The sequence below is a fragment of the Lipophrys pholis genome (genome assembly GCF_963383615.2).
Source record: "Lipophrys pholis genome assembly, chromosome: 8".
Classification (NCBI taxonomy): Eukaryota; Metazoa; Chordata; class Actinopteri; order Blenniiformes; family Blenniidae; genus Lipophrys; species Lipophrys pholis.
The window spans coordinates 14,189,533-14,214,805 of NC_137630.1; the positions used below are offsets into that span (position 1 = coordinate 14,189,533).

Below are 25,273 nucleotides of genomic sequence, written 5' to 3' on the forward strand. Positions count from 1 at the left end.
AAACTTTGATCGAGTCATTTCATTGTACAAAAAAATTAAATAAAACAAAATGCCTCTTTCAAAGTTCAAAACCATAAATAAAAATGAATTAGCAGGATGTGATGGATCATCAGTATTTGTTAGATGTGAGACGTCGTCTGATGCTAGTACACTAACCAGTCCTTCTTCTAATACTTATTTTCAACACAAGGTGGTGCATTGAGTCAGTTTTGCATTAGACTGTACTCAGGTTTTTTTTTTCCTTTTGTGTGTGTGTTCATAGTCCTCTCCTCTTAATTACAGAAAGCAAAACCTGTTTATGCAATTGAAATGAATGTTTTCTGACAATTCTCCAAATGGATGCAAAATGAAATGAAACCAGGTAAAACTGTTGCACAGAAAGACAATATTTATTGTCACTTTATGTTTTTTTTCTCACACGTCACTGAATATCTCTGAACTATGGGAAAGTATTAGGGCCACTGAAGAAAAAAAAATATTCTGAGGTAAAAAATAATAATTAAAAAAACCCTCATGCACGACAAAAAAGTCGAAACTCAATGTCAAGATTGTCTCTTCAAAGTCATAATACTGATAACTGCACTGTGTTTCTGAGCTGAAGACTGTTCTGAAGCATCATTTCACCACTTCATTAAACTGCCTACAATGCATTTTGTAGTGCAATGAGGTTTTCTTTGTTGGTTTTTTTTTTTACCTCCAAAAACTTTTATCTCTGATGGCCCTGATACTCTTCCGTACTGAACAGCACCAGGTGTTTAGAGATTTTTTTTTTTTTAGATGGCAGCTGTTTGCGTGTGTTATGTCACGCTTCCTCTTCTGTCTTGTTCACTGCGCCTTTTGTGTCCTCTTAAAGCTCGTCTTCCGGGAACAACGTCCCCAGGAGAGGAGCTCTGCTCTGCTCGCTCAGGGCCGGTGTGGCAGAGACATGAGGATCTTCGTCTCCGGCTGCGTCCTGGGCAGCTTTGAATTGTCCGCAGCCTTTAAAGAAGGGTGCAGCGTACATTTGTTCAGCTTGAGTTCCACCCGGGGCCTGCTGGTCTTACTTCTGACCGTCTCTTTGCTGCAGACGCATGGATTTTCTCCCACTGCTTTCTGATGAGACGGTGAGGTGATGGTGGAAGGCTGACTTCTACATCCTTCATCACTTTCTAACACAGCCATAGAATTTCCTTCTGTTGCAGACCTACATCTTCTGGGTTCAGTCTTCCGTGACCTTTGGGTAGGTTTCTGGTGGAGTTCAGCGTTTTCATTGCCCTTTCTGCAGGCCAGCACAGAAGGAGGGGTTAAAACTCCATTATAGAGCAGCTCAAACTCTCTCTGACTGGCCAAAGGAAGGATTTTCTGACTGAGGCGACACTTGTTGAAGATTTCCAAAGTTAAATCTACAAAAGGGAACAAAACAGAAGATAAAAATAGTTTTTGGGTGGTTTCACACATCAACCTGTTAGCAAGAAACACCTTTACACAACACTTTACACTTTTACATATGAGAACTGGTACTGTATCATTAAACCAGTCAAGAGTGAATGAAAATAACTTACACCTGAGCTGAACTTGCTTCCGGAATTGAAATAACTTGATATTCCAAGAGGTCATATTATGCAGCTTTTCAACCCTTTCACATGCGTCTTGTTGGTCCAAAAACATTGTATTTAATTTTATTGTAGTTTCAGCATTTTGAATATTGGATCTTATGAGCTGCATTCAGAATCTGCTGCCTCTGTGTGAGCTGGACTGGCTCCGCCCACACATGAATATCTTGGGAAGAGGAGAAGTACTTCCTCTCGTGGGGGCCATGTTCCAGAGCAGAGCTGCCTAATTGTGGGAGGGTCAAACAGAGGGCTTACCTTGATTGGGATTGGCTAAACCCCCGATGACACTAGGGTTTGATTTCTGATTCGCTCGTTGCAGCACACTTTTTTTTTTTTTTTTAAATGGAACAAGCCAGGGAGAGAGATGACAGATGTTCTTCACTTCTGGGGCGTCGCTCCCAGGTATGGGGACAATTATTACTGGTGGAAAACCATTAGAAAGTGAATTTTACATAATATGAGCCGTGACATGTGGTACATGTAAGAGTGTTTAACTGTGTCCTCTCAACTCCTGCTGCTTGACCTGAGAGAGTGATAGTGGCTGTGAAACTAACATCAGGCCGAAACACTATGTAGGCTCAGACAAATACAGAAGAATGCACTTTTCGCTCAGACTACTACCCATGCATGGAAATACCTACTTTCTGTTGGTCCCTCAAATTGGTGAAACTCCTCCTGAAATTGTTCATTTGTAGCAAATAATGTGTCCCAGCTTGTGTCCCTTTTATAAAGTTACCATTTGTCCTTTGAACACTTCCCGGAGCAAATGGGTGGATATGAGACATACTGTACTTACTGACAAGAGAAACACTGTGATTCAGTTTTGTAGCAAACATTTTAAAATAAAATAACATTTGGACTTGTTCTGAATAAGTTTGCGATTAAGATCACAGATCTGGATTATTCCTCAAGCTTGGTTTTTTTTTTTTTGCCATCTCTTCAAAAATGTGTTTATGTTCTCATATCTGTGGGGTCTCTGCAGTAATTTATTGTATCGTGTGTATGTTTGGGATCAAGAGTGGCAGAAATGTGGGCTGACAAAATGTTACTACATTTCATTTTGGTGTTTAGCGTGTAGAAAAAGATTTATTCTTATCGCTTTGAGTCGGCCCTAAAACTTTAGGGCTCTTGTTTTGTCAGTTTAAAAACTACATCACGATATTTTCAGACGACATTCAGATCCTCTCTGGACGTGGTGGTGGTTCCTATGTTCTTTCTCGGCCAGCCAATGCCTGACCCAACTTGCTTCTGCCTCTGACTGCCTCAATCTACTCAAACAATAAGAGGCAAACCCAAATACTCATCACAGAAAGAGGCAAACCAGGATAAATACAGAGAGACAAGTGCCTCACACGGCCTTGCAGAACGGCCTTCCTCTGCACTACTGACTGCAGTAACGTGATATTGATGGTGTGAGCTGTGAACTCACCCAGTGTCTCTACAACAGTGCAGGGCACCACCTCCTTCAGCACCTCGCAGTTGGTATGAAGTGCCGGGTTACAGTTCATCTCCAGAAGCCACACCTGTAAGGATTCAGTGAACAGCGTCACCTTCAGCACTCGCCTCCCTTCACACAGTCGAGTCAGTGTCCAACCCACCTTGAAATCCTCATCCACCATGAAGTCGCAGCCAATCAGGTCAAAGAATCCCAGGCGGCAGATTAACTTAGACTTGACTGCAAAGAAACACTGGATCATGATCTGCTGCATGCGCCTCTAAAACAGGGGAATAGAACTGTTTAAAAAAAATTATTTACATTCTCATCATAGAAGTCATGGTATCCTCCTTCAATTCAGCCACACACAAACATGGAAACTCCAAACATTTGAACTCGCAACCTTCTGACCACCAACCACTGCCCCAGAGTCTTTTTAAGATCTTGTATTTGTTTAATTCCATAAAGTATAATGGTTTGATAAAATATTCAGGGTCACATTTAAATCACAGCCTGATAAATCTGGAAGAAATAAGTGTTCAATGTTATATATATATATATATATATATATATATATATAAAGAAAAAGACAAATTTATTTTTACATTTTTTTAATTGTATTTTTGACAGCAGGGTTTCAGATTTCATTGTGACTTCTGATTTTACTGCGTTTGTAGTAGTGGAGAAAAACAACATGTGTAATTTTCAGGTATATTTGTGATGAGATGATGCATCCTCAGACAGGAATGAGCTCATCCGACCATGACCACAATCTCAATCAGCCCACAGCCGTCATTATTAGTGGTAATTGGTCCCTGAGAGCCGGGACGCTCTGCAGCACTCACTGTGAACGCGCCCAGCACCCAGTCCCTGGGCAGACCCCTGGCAACCTGAAACTTGTCGTTGACGTAGGCGTTGAAGCTCTCCATGGACCACACAGTGTCCTCCTTCAGCAGGCTGTAGAGAGGGTTCTTCTTCTGCATGTACTGTGGACGGACAGCAGGGGGATCAGAGATACACGTGGAGGAAGGAAATGGGTCACAACTCGAGCTGCAGAGGATGAGGAGGAGATCTATTATCTATTATTTGGAAACATTATTATTTGCAACAAGCTGGAATGGAAACATTAAGTATTTTTTATTATTTGTTATTACTGTTCTTTTTTTCATGTATTTCTACTCGGACTGCCTTGTCACTTGTAGTCGCCTCCACAGTCACTGTAAGAGGATCCGTGCAAATTACATGATTTTGTTTGGTTGGGAAAATAAATATGACTCGAGAACTATGACACAAGTTAATCCGGGATGTGTATAACTGCTTAAGATCAAACTGGTGTATAATTAATATTATTAAAAACAATACTAAACAAAAACCAATAATAATGTGTGTTTAGTTTAATATGCTGCAATGACCTGCAGCTACACTACTGCTGTACTGCATTAGGTCAATAGAAAGTCATAATGATCCTTCCTAAAAATGTCTTTATAATTTGCAATCTCGGAAATACTTCACTTAAAAAAATGGTCAAATTTACTTCTTGAAAATTAAAGCTGATTATTTTGGCCTCATGACAAGTCTTTACACATGTTGGATCTTTATAATTACAAAATGAGAACAAAAAAACAAATTCACCCAGTTCTTCTTTTTCTTCAGTGCGGAGAGTCGACACACAGTATGAATCATCAACGTTTTTTTTCTAAATTATGTAACAAAACAAAACCAGACATGTAATATTTCCACTTCTGCTGACATAACTGAACTATGGTCAGTAATGCTGATGTTAAAAAAATTGTTTCATCCACAAACAGAGAGTACTTGATTACAGTTACTAGTTACTTCTTTTAAAAGGCACTGACTAGTAGATAAATTATAACTAATTGATTTCTCTCTAGGTAAGAATCTTTCTCGTGTGTGTGTGTGTGTGTGTGTGTGTGTGTGTGTGTGTGTGTGTGTGTGTGTGTGTGTGTGTGTGTGTGTGTGTGTGTGTGTGTGTGTGTTTATTAAAACCAAATATAACATAAATGAGGGTGTTTTAATTGTTTTATCAGACCTGATTAGTCACTCAGATACTAAACGCCTCAAGTAACACCAGAAAAAGTGGTAGAATTAGTTAATTGTGTTGAAAAATGGCGTTAAATGTTCCTGAAAACTTCTCAAATATAACAACAAAATTGCTAAGTTGACGACATGTTGAGGTTTGTTTAGAAGAGCCGCAGAAACAAGTCAAATTCAAAGTTGGTTTCATCAAATGTGTCGTCCTGAAGTTCCTCATCTGGTCTGCAACAGGAAGAAGAACTCAAACGTAGCTGACCCTCTGACATGTTGGCCAATCAAAGCGTTACCTGATTGGTCAGGTGGGAAGACAGGTTGTTGGAGCTGGGGTCGTAGGGGTCGCAGGTCAGACGCACGTATCCGTGACGAAAGAAGACCATGTAAGGCGTCGTGCAGGCGATCAGAAGGTACGAGCGCACGTCAAACTTCTTCCCTTTGAGCAGCAGCGGCCTCTGGATGTAACTGAAACACACCATGTTTACCCGGGCGTTTTAATGTCGGTCGTGTATAAAGCAGCTTTAAACGTTTCAAAAAATCATCAGGAAGAAGTGGACTGGCTCATTCGTCCTCCAACAGACTGAAATGAAAGGATGAAAACACTTTGTGTGTTCACTCACTGTTGGACGACGTGAGCCTGCGGCCGGCGGTGGTGCGCTCTCCGGCCGCCCCGCTGCTCCTCCATGTCCTGCAGCTTCAGTCTGAAGGCGGCGACGTCCTCCTGGCTCTTCAGGAGGAAGATCCCTCGGCCCTGGTTCAGACCCGTGGGCTTACAGATCCACATACGGCTCTCGTTGGGGCTCAAAACTGGCAAAAGAAACACGGTTTGGTCAGATAATATCAGCTATTGTGTCGATGTGACGACTTTCATAAAGTCACATTAGGGCGGTGTCCCTTTCTGCTTTGGGAAGAGTCATGTTTAACCTTTTGTGAATTTGTTCCTAAATTCTCTAAATCTATTTTCTGTGCATTTTCTGACTGTTCACATCTGTAGTGAACGTGTAGAAGTTTATTATTCTGCAGCTTAACATGATCAAATTAACCATTTTAAACACTGAAACCAACTTTTGGAAAACTATGTGATATAACATAGTGGAGGTTATTATGTTAGACAAACAAAGGTAGATTTCTGATAATGCAGTCTCCGTTTATTTTAAATTCAAAATGCAACTATGTACAGCCAGAATATTTTTTCCTTGACTGCCTCATTCAACAAATTCAGATTACTTTCCCAATGTTTCGTTTAGCAACCTTGTTAGCATGTTTAAATTAAAACGCTTACAGTATGAGCAAAGCATATGACTGGGAAAAGAGAATCCAAAACGTGTCATATTTCACTTGTGAAAGCATTTCATACGTTCTTATAACACAGTTTAAAGACCTTAATGTCAATTTTCCTTTATTCATTTGCAAATAGGAATCGGACAGCAAAGGCGACCAGAGATTTTTCAGGTTTCTGTTTGTTTAGAGTCAATATGTGGATCTATGAATATCTTAACTGTGCTATTATTAAAACTAAATGATTGTTCTTCAATTATACATGTTTTTTCAATTAAAATAAGATATTCTTGCTCATCTGAAAATGCTCCAAAACAGCTTTATTTGCTTTCATAAAACAAAAATCACTGAAATTTTTTTTTACCAAACCCAAACTCGCTTCAGTTTGTTGCCCTGAAATAAAAAACGCCCTTAAAGAATTAGATGCACCGTCCAGCTCACACCAGGTTTTGATTGATTTTTCTGTTCCACTCTGTAAGTTTTTCCCCTATCTATTTTTTTTCTCTTGTCTGGTCTTCCACAACTTTGTCCATCAGCCAGAGATGTGAAGCAGCTGTCTGTGTCTTACTTCTGTTTACCTAGTGATAACCATGTTTGCTTGGAAAAGAAAAAACTGCACCTCAAATCATAACGTGTGTGTTTCTGCATGATCACAGAGGCCTGTTAGCAGCTGCAGTTGCAGCATTGTTTTTCACTTCTCTGTTGCCCTGTCTTGTGTTTGGCCCTGCAGACTGTCTCTCCCTGTGTTTGTGTCTCAGTCCTGCCCTGCTGACTCGTCGCCACGGCAACAGCATGTCCCCCCGGTGATTTTATCAGGGCCTTATGGGAGGTGAAGTGCATTATTTTTCCGTCATCCTCGACCTCTTGATTAAACACTCACCAAGGCAACTGTTGTCTCAACGCCACCGAGCCCAAACTATTCAGTTTCTTTTCTTTCCTCAACACGTGACCGCTTGAGTTTGACTCATGAAGCCTGCAAACTGAAATCCAGCCCGACCTGCATTGTCTTATTGTTGCAAGGAGATATTAGTGTGTCAAAGGGTCGAAGCCGGTGAAATGTGCGTTTGGGAATTTTACCTTCCTGCTGAGAAAAGAAAGTCTCCCTCTCTTCCCTCACGTCCATGCGTAACGTTGTCGGGATGAACTCGTCCATTTTTATCCTCCTGTAAAGTGCCATTGTGTGTGAAATCACATTTGAGGCAGAGTTAAGAGTGTTCAACCACAGAAATACCACACGTTTCGTTAATATGACTTTTTTAGAGCCACTTATTTGGCTGAAGTTAGTTTTGTGTCATTTAATGTGACTTTTACAAGAAATAAAAATGCTTGAGGTGAAAAAAGGTAAACAAAGGTAACAAATAATACACAGAGACTCTTTAGGATATGTTTTAATTATTAGAATAGAATAGAATAGAAATACTGTTTTAATCCCAGAGAGATATTATCGCAACAAGAATTAATAAAGTAGTTAATTATCATTCATCATGAAAGAGACAAAGTTATTTGTATGACTTCTGACATGTTTCGTTGATTTCATGGAATCCTCACAACTCGTGAGCACAGAAATCTTTATTCTATCTTTAGCTTTAATTTCTTACCTATAAATGATTATTTTGAGGTCTGTTTAATGGGTCTGCATTCGAGTGGACCATCGTGAATTTCTGCTTCACAATTAATCTTTTTTCACATGTTTCATCAATAAATGTGTTTCTACTGTAGAATAAAGCAGTGAAACATTTCTGGGAAATAGTTAAAATCCTATTAGGTTTCAATGGTAAAATACAGAGCTTTAAAGTGTGTCCTCAGAAACATAATTGATGTCAAACTATAGAAAATGCACTTCTAAAGGGTTTCTATGTGATGTTGAAGTCATTCCTCTGTTTGTACATTGGGGGCGATGTTGAGTCACATTCCAGTCAGTCTGTTCTTCACCTGGCTTTCAGAGTTCAGCTCTTCTTTTTGATTTGGAGTTGTAGAGGTGCAGATTGTGGACATTGTATTGTAGCTGAGAGCTGCAGACAGTGTTGGCTTAGTTGTTCCTCCTGCACTCTGATTTAGTGACTCAATACACCTTCTAGTGGCGGAAAACTGGTATTGCACTAAATGTGCTGGAGCAAGTTGGAACATTTCCTGACACCATTAGTGTTCTTAGTAGTAGTGGCAGTAGTATCAATAATAATGAATGAGAAGTAGAACCTTATTAAATCCCACCGCTTCACCCTGTAAAGAACTTTGTCATATTACCGTTTATATATGAAATGTAATTATAGGTGAAGATTTGAACTTTTCAGTAGTTTTTTTTAGTAAAAATGCCAGGAAAATGAATTGAATACGGGGTGTGATGAAGTAGTTTGTCCATGGCCTTTGACTCGATCCGTTCGTAGGATTTCAACACTCAGAAAGCTTCTGAGCCAGTATCAGGCAGCGTCGGGAGATTTACACATTTACATCTGTTTGTCATATAACCAAAATTCAAACCCATGTGTTTAAAAGGTGACTCTCGGACAAATAAAGAAAAAAATGAGCCGTTCACCTGAGTCCCTGACCACAGCTGACCTTGGCGGTGACTCGCTCGTTCTCTCGCAGGCTGCTGAGGAGGCCGATCTTAGTGGTGAGAACACCGTTGTTGGGAATCTGGTACAACAACTGTTCACCTGGAAACAAAATGTCAACATTTTACATTTTGCCTCGGGAACAATTAACCAGGACACTTAGAATTCACATTTGATGGTATTAAGTAGCATTTAGTCATATTTAAATTGCATTGTTACCTCAAAGGATAAATCGGCGCAGGACAAGCAATAAACTAAGATCATTGCACACCCTAATTTCCAACTGTGATTGTAAATATACTCAAACGCAGCATTCAGGTGGTGTCCTGTGAACGCTCACTACCTTCTCTGAAGTGCCTGTAGTTGGCCGGCGATTTAGTCTCACACCACTTGAGTTTGAAATCCTCCCTCTGCTTGTTGTAAATCCTCTTCCAGCCTCTGCTCTCACAGTATTGACTCACACTGAATGAAAAAAGTCCCAGAAGAAAACAGCTGCACTTACATCTTCATCACAGAACCAATCAGGAGTCGGGGATTGCATATAAAAGCAGGAAACGTAAACTGTTTAATCTAATTTAGCTTTTCACTGTATTATATATTTCAAATAACTAACATCACATAGAGTGTCATCATTTATGTATTTAAAATTTTTTTATAATCACAATTCAGCATTCTCATTACATATCTAGACTCACATTTCAGCTCCATTAGTTCCTTCGAAGAAGTAGAAAGTGCCCGGCCCCCGAGGCTCTGCTTCTTGCCTCTCCCTGACTTGGTGGAGGCGGGTGACTTTGCCCCTGGGTTTTGACCTCTGATGGTGCCGCTTCACTCCGCATGCAGCTGATTTTTTTTATTTTTTTTTTTACATTCACAAAGAAAGAACTGACTGTCAACACATTGCATCAGGTGTGATGTGTGTTTGTGCAACTGTGGTTAGTCCAGTTTTTAATCACACACGCGAACTTTAAATAGATTGTGCAGATTTCTATGTTTAGTCGAAGTAATGGACCATTGAATGCACACAATCTCCCATTACTGTTCACTGAGACACTCCTCCTCCTCCTCCTCCTCCTCCTCCTCCTCCTCCTCCTCCTCCTCACACACACCTGACTTTTCAAGCTGGCTCTCCTGGTTGCCAGTCTTCTTTCTTCCCCCTGTGCTCAGTGTCTCCTCCCCCTGGACCTCCTCCAGTCCACCTCCTGACGGGACCTCCTCATTGCCACTGCAGTCCGGCGATGGAGGACACTCTGTTCCAGGCCCCTCCTGCTTCAAGCCCCCTGCAGGCTCATAAACCTCCTCTCTCTCCTTCCTTTCTTTCTCTTGATGCGTCTCCTCCAAACTCATAGATGACATGACCTTGTAGCAGAATCAGAAGAAGAGAAGAGGAGTTAACTTTCAGGGTGCAGTCATATTTCTTCTAATGACTCAGGTTAGCATTAAAGCAAAATCTTGATCCTTTCAGGAGTGTGTTCACGACAAGAAGAGGTCTGTTTTTATTTGTGTTTCTTTTTAGTGTGTTTATTGGTACACTGAAATCCTTTTAGACACATACTAATGACAAATGTGTCGTTATGTGAGGTTCCTCTAGACAACTCAATTCGACAATTTCTGCATTGTCAGAGGATTTTTAAAGGAAAAAAACGATAAAGCACAGTAAGGAGAATGAGGTGCTTGTTTGAATGTTTTGTTTCTGTAGTTTTGTTAAAGGTTAACCTTAGCCTGCATTACCCTGCATAATACTTTGGACTTAGAGCATTCAATAATAACTAAAACAAAGAGTGAAGAAATAATAGTCCATGTATTATTTCACTGTTTCCTCCAGACGCTCGCTCTGGCTGACCACGGCTCGTAATACCATTTTCTACCACAAGGTGGTGTCGTGAGTTACTCTAACATTGTGTTGCTCCTGTTAAAAAGGGGCGGGGTTAGATTTAGTTACAAATTACAACAGTGACTGAAGCTCTTGGCAGCAAACTGACTAGACATCACAGTGACTCAGTAATTCCCCAGAGCAACCTAAAGTGTCATTATTGTTATTTATAGAACAATACGTAGCTGCAACATCGCTTTACATGGTTTGGTTACTTGTGCCTTTACACATCAAAACTACAAATGACTTTAAACTTAAATATTTTGGGGGAAATTTAGCACAGTGACGGCCGGTGAAAACACTTTACCTGCAAATCCAGCATTATGCACACAGACCAGCAGACTGCAGGAAAAACCTCCTCGGCCTATTCTTCTTCCTCCATGTGCTCTCAGCCTTGTAGTCCATCTGCGGGGCCAAGACAAACAGTGAACCCACAGGCCACTTGACAGGGGGGGACGTCATATGCTCTGGCTGCCGTACAGACCAGTAAAATTAGCCACGGCCTCTCGCGACTAAAGTCACAAAAACCCACCGCGCAAATGTAAACAATCACCAGTTGCTCAGGTAACGAGACCCGTAGCAACAGTTGCCACATGTAGATTGAATCCTCTGACAACGGCGGCTCAAGACAGACTAACAACTCAAGATTATGTATCCTGCACCCCCCCCCCCCTTCCCCGCTGCAAGTTCAGCTTCATTCAATATTGATTGCCTTTAAGCCTCTCTGGTGTGAACCGCACGGTAACATGAGAGCCGAGTGTCAATCAAAATGGATTTGCCAGTTTTTCAAGGTATTATCTTCTGCCCATAAAGGTAAAGTAATATCTCCACGTATGTAGGGGGCACATACATTATGCAACAGGTCATTTAAAACATTTTGTTTTCAGTCATCGTTGGAGATTAAAAGATAAAAGACAATTTAATGAAGAAGTAAGTACATTTCAGTGATTTCACCTGTTTAGGCAAATCAATCAAATACTTAGCGTTGTTGCAGTATTTTTTGAAATGTTCTTGTTTTTCAATTATATTCAGTCTAGTGTAAAGCAGATTGTGCAGTTAATTCTAAAACCTCACAGTGAGAATACACCCAGTTCATTTCTGGCTCTTTTTATTTAATTTTTTTGCAGTTTTTTTTGCAGATTCGTTACCAAAACTCGGAGCAATCCATTCCCCAATGTTCCACACGTTTTGAGATGGTTTTTTTGTGTTTCCGTGCTCTGAGGATGTGCCTCTCCTATCCACTTTGTATGTGAAATTTCTTGCAATTTCTTGTGATTTATTCTGGAATGACTCGCTGAATCATCAACAAACGTCATAGCAACCTACGTCCTGAACATTGTGAACATTTTGATGTGCTTTTTGTGTCCGTGCTCTCAACCTTGCAGGACTAGTTACACTTCAAAGAAACTGCAGACAAATAATAAAATTAAACGGCCACCTGGGATAGTAATCTTTGCACTTTGCCTCTCAAAGAGGCAGGTGCAAGAATGAGACTATCATCAACTCATTGCTGTGCCTTTAGAAATGAAACAGTTACTGAATGCAGACTGATATATGTGAAGCCTAATGCATCCAGACACTTTTTGTTTGTCAGCATCTGTGTATTATTTACACATCCAGCTGAATCATTCCCAATTTTCTCAGACATACTCATTAATCATATTGTCTCGTGCCAAATCCAGAGGCAGGTATGCAGTTGAGCAACATAGCATTTGTCTGCTGGCATGGCAAATCCACTAATCACCTTCTGTCTCAGTGATTTGACTCAGGAGGAAACACCCAGGCCCAGCTACAGTTGGCAATTACGTGTAATCTCCTCTCTTCCTCCAAACAGCCTGATAATTGACAGGAGAGGGTGCCTCTCAGACCCAGCACCTCCGTAACCATGTAATTAAATGTGCAGCAGGGCAACCGTGTGCAACGGCAACCTGGTTTAAGCACAGATTCAATGCCAGGACTCAAACAAAGACTGGGGTGTAATCAAAAGGCCGCAGTGGTTTCGATCAGGTCAATTTCCAACAGCCTGATAGGAAGACGTGCATGCTGTCACATTGTTTTTTTTTAAAAAGATTGTAGCTTTAGGTTTGAGTCTCGTCTTAGTTTGCTTTCACGTTTAATGAGTAATTAAATTTACAGGAAGGAAGAAAATGTCAGCGGGCTGCCTGGTCGGTTCAGTCACTTTTACACACACGGCTGTAAAGGCGGGAGCAGTGATAAGAAAGAGCTGCTGGGAAACCGATGCGAGTTCAGCCCGAGCACCCCGCTTATTAGAGGCAGGCCTCCTGTATTCCTGTTCAACAGGGCTTTGTGTGGAGCCGGTGTCAGCCACACCTTGATAGAGAGCCGCCATCTGATAGACACACTGTGCAAAGTGCTGCGTAGGTGGACAAAGAGAACAGGCTTGTTTTACAGCCCCGTCGACCTCACGGCTCACCATCTGCCGAGAAACTGTGTGTATTTGTCTCTATTCTACATACAAGTATATGCTTGTCGCTGAGCATTCCTTTTTCTGTCCACGATAACCATCACCTGCTATTTTGATTTGACCTCTATCTCCTTGAGACTTTTAACTTTTCCTTCCTTTCTTTATCGCCAATCTTGAAGATGGAGCCAAACCTTCTGGAGGTGGTGCCCTTCTCATGAGCACGCATGCTCACAGTCACACTAACAGCCCAGTTCTTCCTCTATTTACACTAAACAAAGGAAACTCTCTCGATGCCATCGCATTGCTTCACAGGGGGAAAGAAGCTCTTCCCTCGATATGGAGACTGAACACATGAAAATGAATATATGATTGTACTGAAAGTCGGTGTGTGTGTGTGTGTGTGTGTATGTGTGTGTGTGTGTGTGTGTGTGTGTTCGTACGCAGGTGTGTTCGCGTGTGTGTATGTGTGTCAGGGCGGTGACACTGTTCCCCGTTGTGTGTCTCTTTGGAGACGCGCCCATTCCCATGTCATCTCAACTGCCTCCTACCAGGAAGCGCGCAGCAATTACAGGGATGCAGCCTGCAGCAATGGTGTCCCTACACAACCCATTATTTGGAGGGATTCGCCTTGTCAAGGTGTTATAGTGGGAGAAATGGAGTTAAGTTACGATGTAAAGAAAGGCTGGTCTCAATAGGGTCCCTCTCTCTCCGGCTATTCATGATTTCCTTACAGAGTTACAGCGATATGCGCCGCACCGTGTTTCCCAGGGTTCACTTCCACTCAATTCCACTGATGGCAAATACGAGATGGGACGACATGAAACTTCCCCCAGATTGATGGAAGCATCTCCAAAGTAAATAAAGTGTAAAGACATGCGGTGCCAACACTATCTTTGCGGCAGTTCATAATAGTTTGGTGTTTGATTATTACCTCTCCTATCAAAACAGGCACAAAGCTTGTTTTTATGGACACGATGCATCAAGTGGCTAACTCCCAGATCCACGTCATTTATTATGATGGTTACACCCTCCAGAGCTATGAACAGACGTGACAGCATGAAAAGTCGATCACGAAGAGGAGACTGACTCATTGAGGACATCAAAGCTGGTGGAGACTTCAGATTTACCAAAGTGGATTAACTTTAGCTTTACTAAAGTACATTATTTAATGAAGTTATTCTATTCTCTATCACCGAGTTATTGGCGTACAATCATAAAAATGTATCTGATAACAAAATGCAGTAAAAAAAATTTAAGTAATTTTTTTTTTTTGTATGAGTTAGCTCAGTTAGTTCCAATACCATGGTAAGATACAAGCAGTTATAGAGAGACAGACAATAATCCTACAGACACTTTTGACATACGTTTTCTTGTGTGTTTGATTGTGTACATTGGCAAAGCTTGTCAGTCATTGTATATAACAACACAAAACTAAACACAGAGTTTCCCATCAGCCAAAGTCAATATTACATTTCACTGTACGGGTGTAATCAGTGAGTTGTTTTGTACCTCAGTGCTACAAACTATAGCAAACTGGCCTTTCCCTGAACGTCTCATAGCTTTAAATCCCTTCTTTGTATTGTGTCAAATGAGGAGAACTCGCACAACCCAGAAACACATTTTCATGCTTATTCGAAAAAAATGTTTTTAATCTATACACGGGTATAAAAGTTTTCATCCCTATGTCGTATAAAAGGAAATCTGTTAAGTTATATTATGAAAAGGTCTTTTTTGGACACATTTCAGTTGGAACTATGTCCGTTAAGAGGTTTGTTTAAGTCAGTAAATTCAAAATCCCCATAAAATGAAGTGTTCATCCAAACAGGCGACTTAATAGGCCACCTAATACGTGTAATGTATGTTTTGCTGCTGAAATTGTCAGATTTGGATCACACCCCCCAGCTGGAGCAGGAAATGTTTTAACCAAAAATACAAAATCATGCATGAAGCGAGGAGCTTATTTAGTTTTTTTGTTTGTTTGTTTTAACAATTATGAGACGGTAAGTTACTTTAAGTGCCACTTGTTACTCACTGGCATTTTTGCTTTATTAGCTTTAAGAAATATTATAGAACTTAACATACACGTTACAAATATGAAATGCAGTTTGGATTATGTTGAGATGGAAAAAAAAAACCTTTTTTTAACTTTCATTATAAGTGGAGAAAACTGAAAGAAGATGTGGATTTACTGATATTATTTACATGTTGCAAACATTGAGACACTGAATGGAAAATGTGACTTTTTTGTTACCTTGTCTGAAGTCTAGTAAGATTTCCACTCTTTCTAGAGAAACCTTGGCCCGAAACAGCAGTCGGTTAATAAATAACTAGGACAATTAGCCAATTTTATAACAAGGATCTATAAAATCAAACAGAACTTCCTTTGCCAAAACATATAATCGTCTCCACTCCTTGCACGAGACAGTTGCAGCTCCTCACTGCGGCTCGACGTCAGCACGCTTGCAGGTGTGTTCCAGCCGTTGGGCCTCCGTTGTGCTCCTGTTCCACCCCGGTGGCAAACCCAGTGCGCCTCCTCAGTAGTAATGCAGGAATCTGGTCTGACTGCACCAAGCATGCACGGACCAGCGCAGGAATCCTCCACAGGCTCTCTGCCAGTCAGGAATGTGATTCAAGGCTTGACGTCACCCACAGAGAAAGTCACCGATCACACACGCCGTTTCTGGAATTTGTGTCAAAATCGCTGACTTTTTACCATCAGTGCAGTTGAAACTACAAAGTAAGTGAGACCGACTGGTGGCTGAAGGAGTCACTTTTGGGAAGGACAAAGTTGATCTGCACAGCACCTCATAAAAGCAATTATTATGTTCGTCTTAGTCACATTACATCAACTGCACCATTCTTAAAAAGTATATTTAGAAAATAAAGAAAAAAATCTCATTGATTATTTTATTTGGGACCAATTCACGGTCTATATTTCCTCCGAACGTTTAAAAGTCACAGGAAGGGCTGACTGTAAGCACGTCAAAATAGATCCCCAAAAAATAGGGCAGAAAAAAGACAAAATGTTGTATTACTGTGAATTCATGGCATTACTGAGTCATGGTCATCCAGCCCAAAGATTTTTTTTGCACAGTAGATATTTTAAAAAGTTAAAGGAAAAAACTAAAGAACAAGTATTAATAATATTAACATTGACTCAGTTTTATTTGTGAAATTCACTTCCAGACCACATGAGACTACCGCAAACCACTGAGTCTTTCAAAAAGAGACTCAAAAATATTTCTGTTCAGTAGCTTTGATAGTGATGATGGACTTTCCTTGTTTTATTGTTGTTGTTTTCAATTTCGACTCATTGACACACTGTAACACTTTGAGAGTTTAAATGTAAAAAGCACGATGAGTCCATATTTAAATAATAATAATAATCTTTATTATTATAGGAGTAGTAATTGGGTATCCAAGCATATCAAAACCCTGAACTGTGCCTTCAGACAGACAAAGTTAATTTGTGCACCTCCGTCAGCTTTTAGAAAATATAATGAATGAACGGTTAACTTCATTTAAAACCAAAGTTTAGTCATTGTTACAATAAAAAAAGGAAGCTGAAGTTGTTACGCGTGAAACTTATCTGTCATTGCCTCTTTTTGACTTTTTTTTCTCTAATGTTTAATATACATGATAAAAAAGCAAAAGCCAAATTTCTTTCCATCCACCTCCACAGGGTGACATGGCAAAACAGTGTGTCCCTCCTGCTTTGTTGTTAGAAAGGTGCCACGGTGTGTCTTTTGATCGCCGTTGTGTGAACGGCTGTGAGCGCTGGCCAGAGATTAATGATTAAGTGGGCTCGGTCGTCAGGATGTGATTCTCTATTTGTATAAGCTGTGGCAGGAAATCAGTTTTAATCACCTGCGAGCACCACGGTACAGTTTATGTTTGGAAAAGACTAATGTCAGACTAAAGACTAACACTGCTGTTGGGATACATTTCACCTGAAACGATCAGGCGGTTCGTTCTGACTTAAAAGAATTTCCCATGAGGTTCTGTTCATAAAGAATGTAACGCTTCTTGAGGTGGTGAACTCTCTGCCCCGGTATCAGATCAATGAGGCCGGGGGTCTGTTCCGTTAAATGTTTTTTTGTTTTTTTTTCTGTTTGTGTTCCTACTGATTAAAATCAGAGAGGCGTTTAACCAGTCGAGTGAAGCCCCAGGCCAACAGGCCTGATTAAACACCAGGTCCATACTGCTAGAGAGCGAAGTGCTGAGAAGAAACCCCCTATAAGTCTGTAAACGCTACCTCTGGCTGCACAGACCCAGCGTGTGGATTTCTGTAGGTAGTCTACTGTAAGTCTGCCCGACCTGGCAGTGAAAAACACGCCTTGTGCTGCCTGGGTTATCAAGCGGGCCTACTGTGTACCGCCATAGAGTGAGACACAATGAGGGCTTAGCTGATGGGTGGGTGGGTGGAGGGGGACCTCATGGGTAAATTGAGGCATTTAAAAAGGAGCTCTGTTCAGCAGTAACCTGATCCACACCTGACGGGGGCTCGACATTCCGGTGTGGCCGAGGGAAGAGTTCACCATTACCCGAAAAACGGCCACAAAGGGGTTGGGGGGGGGGGGATCTGAACACATATATAATTTCAAAAGTTCCAAATGAATGAAACAAACAAGAGGAATGTTCCCAGTTTGAGCATATTTTATTTAACATCTTCTTTCATATCACACAGCAGTATATCACAGTAAATACAGCCAATGTCATGTACACAGTTTGTCACAGAGAAAGTTGGAAAAACTGCCCAAATTGTTCTTGTGTACCTCGAGAAAAGCCAAGTTCCCAGAAGAAAATGTGGTTGTTGCAGAAAGAGGAAGAAGACAGATCTTTCTTCAGATATATACATATATTTTTAATATAATACTTTTTCACATAAACAGTCCTGCCAGAAAATAATTCAGATCAGAAAAGCCACCAATCTGGACCCGGACTGCAGCTCAATGGGGAAACTCTGACTCAAGTCACGTGGAAGGAAACACAAGAAATCCATCCAACTTCCAGTGAAAGGATCATAGTTCCATAGTCATCATCATTCAGCCCCATCTGCCGCTATCGTAAATATGCTGATGTGCTTCCCTGCACTGCTCCTCTGTCAATACACCGCATGTCAGACACACGAGAGCAAGAGAAGGGGAAGGTAAGAGAGCAGAAGGTAATGCCATTTAATGGACGGCATTACCAGACAGTATTAGACAACAGTAATTACATCTAACCATGTCTGGTAAGACGCCTATCAACAGGCTGGAAGGATGACCCTCTGAGTATTCACCTGTACAGAGAGAGGAAGAGAGCTGAAGGAAAACAGAGCAGAGACAGGTTGGAAGCAGACACTTCCTCTTTTTTGTTGTGATCACAGATACTGTACAGATTTTATGAGGTGCAGAAAAAGAGAAGAAGCCACATGTAAAACAAAAAAAAACAAACACCAAAGAGAAAAACAAAAAAAGCACAGTGAGCTATTCCTATTCTGGTCTGTCTGCCTCCGAACATTAAAACAAGATATGTGACGACAACACAAAGAACGGGGCACGTTGAATGGAAGAAAAGAGCTATTTCATGGTTTTGTGGCCTGGATAATGGAGCTGGGTGGGCAAATAAAGGTGTGGGTCAATATTGGTGGGGTAATTCTACCTCCTTCAACAAACACAAAGTTTCAGCTCCATTATTTGCTTTTATTTGTGACGTCTGTTTGAAGTCTTCAGCCATTAAATTCATATATATATATATCAGCCAGACTGATTACTGTGAGTAATGACCTATTTAACCATTGGGGTTTAAAGTTAACAGCAGGAGGTGTCAGAACAAGTCCCGCTCACTACATGAAGTCACTTTTACACCATGAACTGTATTCTACGTCAATGTGGGAAAAAAAAAAGGTGGTAAGCTGGGAGAGGGCCAGTGCGTCTGCAGTTCATCTTTCAGCCGTAAAGCACTCTCAAGTGAGCTCATGTGTCACTTACAGGATGTGCCACGCAGGTAAGACGAGGTGGACCAATCACTGCCATACAACACAAAGGCCAACGCTGTTTAGGGGAGGGAACAAGGAAATGAGGCCCTGCAGGACCGGTGGAACCATCAACCGACTGCCATTCTTTAACTTGGGCGGGGTTGAGTTGCCATAAACATTTTCAAAAAATGACAAGGAGGTTGAGTAAAGAAGCAGAGGAACAATAAAGGCTGACCTTTGGGGTTGCAACCGCATAATCCATCTCACATGATGGATTACCGCGAAAGGCTGGGACGTAAATGTTCTGGCACTTTCACACACAAACACTGTTTGTCTTCCCTTTTTCTCAGGTAAACTAAAGATTCAGCAAAGTGGAGCCTGGATCATCTTTAAAGTCAACAACAAAAAAAACAAAAAACTGCAAAATGTTCCTGGAATCAACTTCAGATTAAAATGTCAGATATTACAGAGCCACGTTTGAGTTGTTTCTGTTCCATAGGGCCAACCGTCGCACTGAAGACCACAGAGCCGCCCAGGAAACATCGTTACCAGACAGTGTTAGAACAACAGTTGTAGAATCCAGCACTGTCAGGTAAGATGGATCCTGAGAGCCACTTCTTTCGCTGCTCAAGCATGTGAGCTGATCCAAGGAGGCCGCGGGAGGCCGCGGGAGGCCGCCGGCGCTTTGCTGCTCTCGTCACTGCTAACTACACAGTCAGGTCACAGTCCGCGGATGATTATCATCATCATTACCAGGCAGTATTAGAGAAAGTGATGAAATCCAATGCTGCCTCGTAAGATGGAGATCACCACCCAAACAGGAAAACTACACTGCTGAGATAAAAATAAAAAATAAAACAAAACAACTGGCTGAAAGACTGCGCTATAAAAACAGTCATTACCAGGCAAACCTTTGTCTAAATAAGAAAAGTGATGATCAGAGAAGGTATTTGCATGGAATGGATATTATATGCTATATGCAAAAATAATTTATCTTACCGGCATGTGGGATGAGTTTTAGTTTTGTAATAGTTAAGTTAAAGCTCGCCTAAAATAGCACTGTAAATATGAGTAGGGGAGTCCTGGAGACTGCCTCTCCATTGTGTAACGGCTGAGCTCTTGTTGTGGTTGGGTTTTTTTTTCAGCTTAAACTCGCTGTCACAGAAGAGTGGGCCACAGTGGTTGTTAATGATTGCCAAAACCTGTTCTGACTAGTCGAAATCTACGGCACGGCAAGGTTGAGAGGGCTGCTTTTTTTTTTTCTTTCTTTTCTTTTCTTTTTGTTTTACACAATTCACGGCGGTAACTAATTTCACAAACTCCATTGCACAGCCGTCAAAAGCAACGCGGCCGATCCACCGCCAACCCCGCCTCTGTCTCTGCCGCACGCGAGATGTGCTAACTCTGTTTTTAAGTTGCATCAGACGCCGCTCCGGCTCTAATAACACAGCGTTGTCAAATTTGTTTCAACAGACGTTTTATGGAAGAGGAGAAGAGAAAAGCCCTGTTTTGTTTTGTTTTTTTTCCTCTTTTCCGTTGGCGGACCTGGCGGGCCGTTGTCTTTGTGTTTGCTGAGTGATGAAAGGCTGATGGAATGCTGCTCAGCCCGACCTGAGCCGCCGCTCTGTATGCAGAAGGTCACTGAAGCGGCCCTCGTTTACTGAATAACGTGGATCATTCACAGGTACATCGCGTGAAAATCCACACACCACGCACCGTCCATTCAGCGCCGCTAATTTAGACTGGTCTATTCTTTCCTCTCACTTTTCTTTTGGTAAAACAAGTTAACGGAGCGATTTTTTTTGTTTAAGCTGTTAAACAAAGTGGCAAAAACTTGAGGAATGGCTGTGGCCAGAAAGAAAGAACAGGTTGCCAGTCATCCTGTAAGCGCTGCAGAAGGGGAGCACACGGGGAGAGAGAGGGGGGGGGGGGGGGAGAGAAAAGAGAGTGCAAGGGAGGGAAAAGTTTGGGGAAAGAAGGTGGAGAAGGAAAGTAGAGAATGCACCTGTAACCTTACCGTCATGAAAGGTACCCCAAGGAAAGAATGTAACAAAACCAAAGTAAAGTGAGTACGTTTGGAGGGAGGGGGCCGAAAAAAGAAAAAAGAAAAAAAAAAAAAGGAGGAAAAAGATCTTGAATTTCCAGCCCGGTGGCTGAGAACGCGCCGTCTTCCTCCCGGTCAGTCAGGCCCCATGAAATGAGAAAGCCAAGCAGACCTGCTCTCCCAGACTCTATTTAGTTAATCATCAGCATTATAAACCAGTGCTGCAGGCCCTCTGAGGAAGAAAAGAGGAAGATAGAGGGAGAAAGAAAGAAGAGAAAAAAAAAAAGATTAGCCCAGAAAATTCCAGCAGGCAGAAACAAGCAGTGAAAACAACAGTACCTGATCAAAGTGTCCCAAAGTCACTGTCCTAACCGAGTCCTACGTCTTTTCAGTGTGTCCTAAACTTGTCCGAACGCCTCCGCGTGGCTACACGCCGCCGAGTTCGTCCCATTGTTGCAAGCAGTGCTGGGTGTAGTGGGAGGCTCAGCCGCTTAAGGCTACCCACGCTTTCTGCCTGTTGGAAGCGAGGCGTGATCAGGTAACTCTGCCCTCTCTGCTGGAATGTGACTCTGCTGTGAAGTGAACAACCTGATAGGTAAACTGGCCTGGCCCTTAATCAATAGTTGCTGTCTTTGTGTGGCAACAATGGCGGGGGAAACCCAAAACCTTATTTAACTCCCGACCTTATCTCAACGCCACCTAATTGGGCCTTCAGACTACCGAGGAGCAGCGGGGTAACTGTGATATTTAGGCCACGGTACTGCTTATCGTCCCATGTGTCACTCAAGCTCCTGGGGTCAGTTGCTTTTTTCTTTTTTTCTTCTTCTAAATATATATGAATACCTACTGATAAGAGTAGATTTGCATGTGTAAGCTCCTCCCACTTCTGAGTACAGCTCCACCTCACCTCGTTCATTTGAATATTTCAAATGAGGGACTAATACATTAAAAAAATTTATCAAAAGGGATTTTAACTGTCTTAACTGTGTATGTATCCTATAGACGCCTCCCTTCAGTTGACTGTCTAGTAGGTTGAACCTACATTCTGAATAATACAAATAAAGTAACAAAGTAAATTCTCGAGCTAAAGCTACACATAGCCCCCCCCCCCCCCCACCCCCTTTGAATCATCTCCCAGGAGATGTACAACTGATATATAAAGTTGAATAAATGCCGAATAATGTGAAAAATAAGAATAATCTAGTTCAAATCACTACTTTTGAACCTTTAAGATGTAAAGTGATAAGAGTTGCTCCGGCCTACAACCTGGAGTCATTCAGTCCATTTACTCAGACCACAGCTTTACACCAGCCTCTCACCCCACAAGGTGATAAGAGCTGAAAATCTGTTTAAAATGAAATAAGTCCACTTCTTTTCGCCTTCCTGCGATCAAATCCTGTTCTGCACTTCCCGCCCGGTCGCTGCACACTGGCTGAGCGACCAGCACATGTGACTCGCAGCTATTCAGGTGTATGAAAGAAATGAACAAATGTTTCTCTTTCCACCAATCACAACCTTCCACCTCGCTCTGCAGTCGTCGCTGTACAGTACGTGGTCGACATTTTCCCTCCATTTCCCCCCCTCTCTTTTCCAGGCGTTCACAGTGCTCGGCTGCTCAAAAATCCACCCCATAGTCGTCCAGAAAGCACAGTAAAGTGTTTCTTCTACCAGGTGGAAACCCGTCCGCTCGGTTAAGTCCGTCTCCGCTCTCCGTATCAACCTCCAACCAAAAGCGAGGAGGCAGGAAAAATGGATGAGCAGACATTTTACGTCCTGCTCACATCCACTTAAAAATGACGGTATCAGAAACATACATAGAGTTCAGTGAAATCTATAATTTGCTAGGAGAGAAAAGTGGAATTCCGCATGTAAAAGGTGTAGCAATGAAAAGCTTTTTTTTTTTTAAAAGTTAAAGAAACTTTTAAGAACTATCAGATTAGATAACTGTGGTAGACTAATGAGGAACTGCTGTCTGGTTACTGGTTAGTAAAGCTGTAGCGTACCGTAACGTTGGCGATCTGTCTTCGTAAAGCACATTTTACCGCTTTAAAGGAGAGACTCAGCCTCTGTCTTCATATCCCCTGACAACTCTGGCAGTTTGCCTTTACCTGCCCCGACTGGTCTATCCAGTTTAGGAATGAGCGTTGGTCTCTATTGTTTCTTCTTCTTTCTTTCAGGTTAAATGGGGATGGAATTTGATACACGTTATTTTTTTGCTTCTCATCGAAACTGCCTGGGACCCTCCTATATCAGCACACAATCGCCGAAGGGCTTCGTATCATGACCTAATTTGTTTGCACGTTTCCTGTTCCTAGCCGATTATACCGAACATCCTCAAAGTTTTAACTGCGCAGCAACAGGTCATGACAGCAGCTGAAGCCTTAAAGACGGAGAATGAAGACAAAGAAAGGATCACATTTGTGATTTTACCCGGTCTTTTTTTTCCAGGTGCGGTCGCCGAGCCAGAAACCCCAAGACAAGAGGCGGCATTGTATGAGGGCTCTTGACGCCCCGTTGGCTGATCTTCCTCTTTCCTGCTGCTGCTGAAGGACAGTCGACCTCTGGAGTGGCGATTAGGAAGTAAAAAAATAAAAGAATGCCGTCCTGTGCAGGTAGATGCAGGCGAAGAGTCGGAAGAAGAGCCAAACCCCGGAACAAAACCAACCAGTTCAAAGCGCGTCACTTATCTTCCTGCTGCCGGAGCAGAACTTGTTTTTTTCCACGAGCTCTTGTTGGCGGTGTTAGGTAGTTAAGCTCCCGAAGAAGACAGAGGCTGAATTTGTAAAGGGCTTGGTTTACATGTAGCCTGACCTCCCCTCCTCCTCTTTTCCCCACAGGTGTAATTTTCAGGTCGCAGCCAATCTTCTTAGCCTCTGGCGCTTGCAGGTGTGTCCCTCGCTCTGACTGGAGCCAATAGCAGTTGAGACGAACCCACCCCCCCAAACCACCCTTGTGTCCCACCTCACCGGTTCGCTAACCTCCACCCTCCCCACTTTGGCCCCCAGGTACCTTGTTGTGTTTTTTTTTATGATGTCAGCTCAAGCTTCTGTGGGAACGACCTCCTATGTTCCCATTACACCACAGACAACAGCTAAACCACCACCATCGTTCTCAACGGCCAGACACACCCATCCAGTCTGACCACAGACAATATACCAGAAAGTCCTATGAAGGCCAAACATTCAGACTCATGTATATGTAACGTATTGCATAAACTGTCCCCTCAGCTGCACGAGCTACAACCTGAAATACCTGCCCTTTGCTCTCATGACTTCCCCCTGCTTCTCTTTGTGTACGCACACCTTTTTTTGCCCTAACAATAACCCGGCTGAGTTACAGCAGGAGCGACAGGTGAACAAAGTGCAGGTGAGTAAAACCAGCAAAAGGCACACCAGCAGTTTGGGGTCAAATTGAGCTGGAGCAGTGATGAGGGTTAGGGTTAGGGTGACCCCCCCCCCCCTCCAGAAAGCCAAACTGGGAACCTAATCCAAAATCTGACCAGGGCTTGGCTGAATGTTGGGCAAGGCCGCCACTTTCGGTCTTGAGGTGTAATTGTCAGGATTAGTCTCTCAACAATGAGCACAATGCCAGAGCAGTATCCTGTTTCAGCAGAGGCGTGGTACGGGCTGCAGCAGAACTTACGCTGGCAAAAATGGAGGAAGGCAATTGTTTGAGTCTGTAAGCCATAAAACAAACAGTCATCTGTGAAGTACCCACTTAATACCAAATAAAATTGTTCATTATCCACCGGTCAGTTTGTTTTACCTTTGAGTTTGAAGATAGTTCAGATAATAAAGCTCTATGTTACGCCTTTATTCAAACTGTATTGTGGATCATTTCCTACTATGGGCTGGATTTTACAGAGCGAAGTGCTGTGTAGTACAAGGTCAGAAAATTCAAAAATAGAAGCAGGGGTCTATAGTGATTTTTAAGACTTTTAAAGTGTGCCTAGAAAACAACTTTAACAGAGTGAAACACTCAAAATAAAAGATACAGCTAAACACATTGAAAAACAAAACTGAAGAAACAGCTCTTACAGAATGATAATACTTTAGGTAATAATTCTTCC

General features: G+C 42.0%; 1 protein-coding gene across 2 annotated transcripts; it reads right to left on the bottom strand.

The window, feature by feature from the left end:
* Positions 1 to 365: 365 nt before the first annotated feature.
* Positions 366 to 23,972, bottom strand: ttll10 (tubulin tyrosine ligase-like family, member 10). 2 transcript variants are annotated; one of them, XM_080470273.1, is made up of 13 exons: positions 23,635 to 23,972; positions 11,084 to 11,181; positions 10,013 to 10,262; positions 9,602 to 9,746; positions 9,250 to 9,368; positions 8,888 to 9,008; positions 7,432 to 7,517; positions 5,697 to 5,883; positions 5,370 to 5,541; positions 3,873 to 4,013; positions 3,191 to 3,307; positions 3,022 to 3,115; positions 366 to 1,382 (listed from the first exon to the last, which is right to left on the bottom strand). In XM_080470273.1, exons 2-13 carry the CDS (start codon positions 11,096 to 11,098, stop codon positions 904 to 906), a joined length of 1,926 nt encoding a protein of 641 aa, XP_080326399.1. In that variant the 5' UTR covers positions 11,099 to 11,181; positions 23,635 to 23,972; the 3' UTR covers positions 366 to 903. The 2 variants fall into 2 exon arrangements, with proteins under 2 accessions (XP_080326399.1, XP_080326398.1); XM_080470272.1 differs by lacking the exon at positions 23,635 to 23,972 and adding an exon at positions 15,453 to 15,671.
* Between the last annotated feature and the right edge of the window lie 1,301 nt (positions 23,973 to 25,273).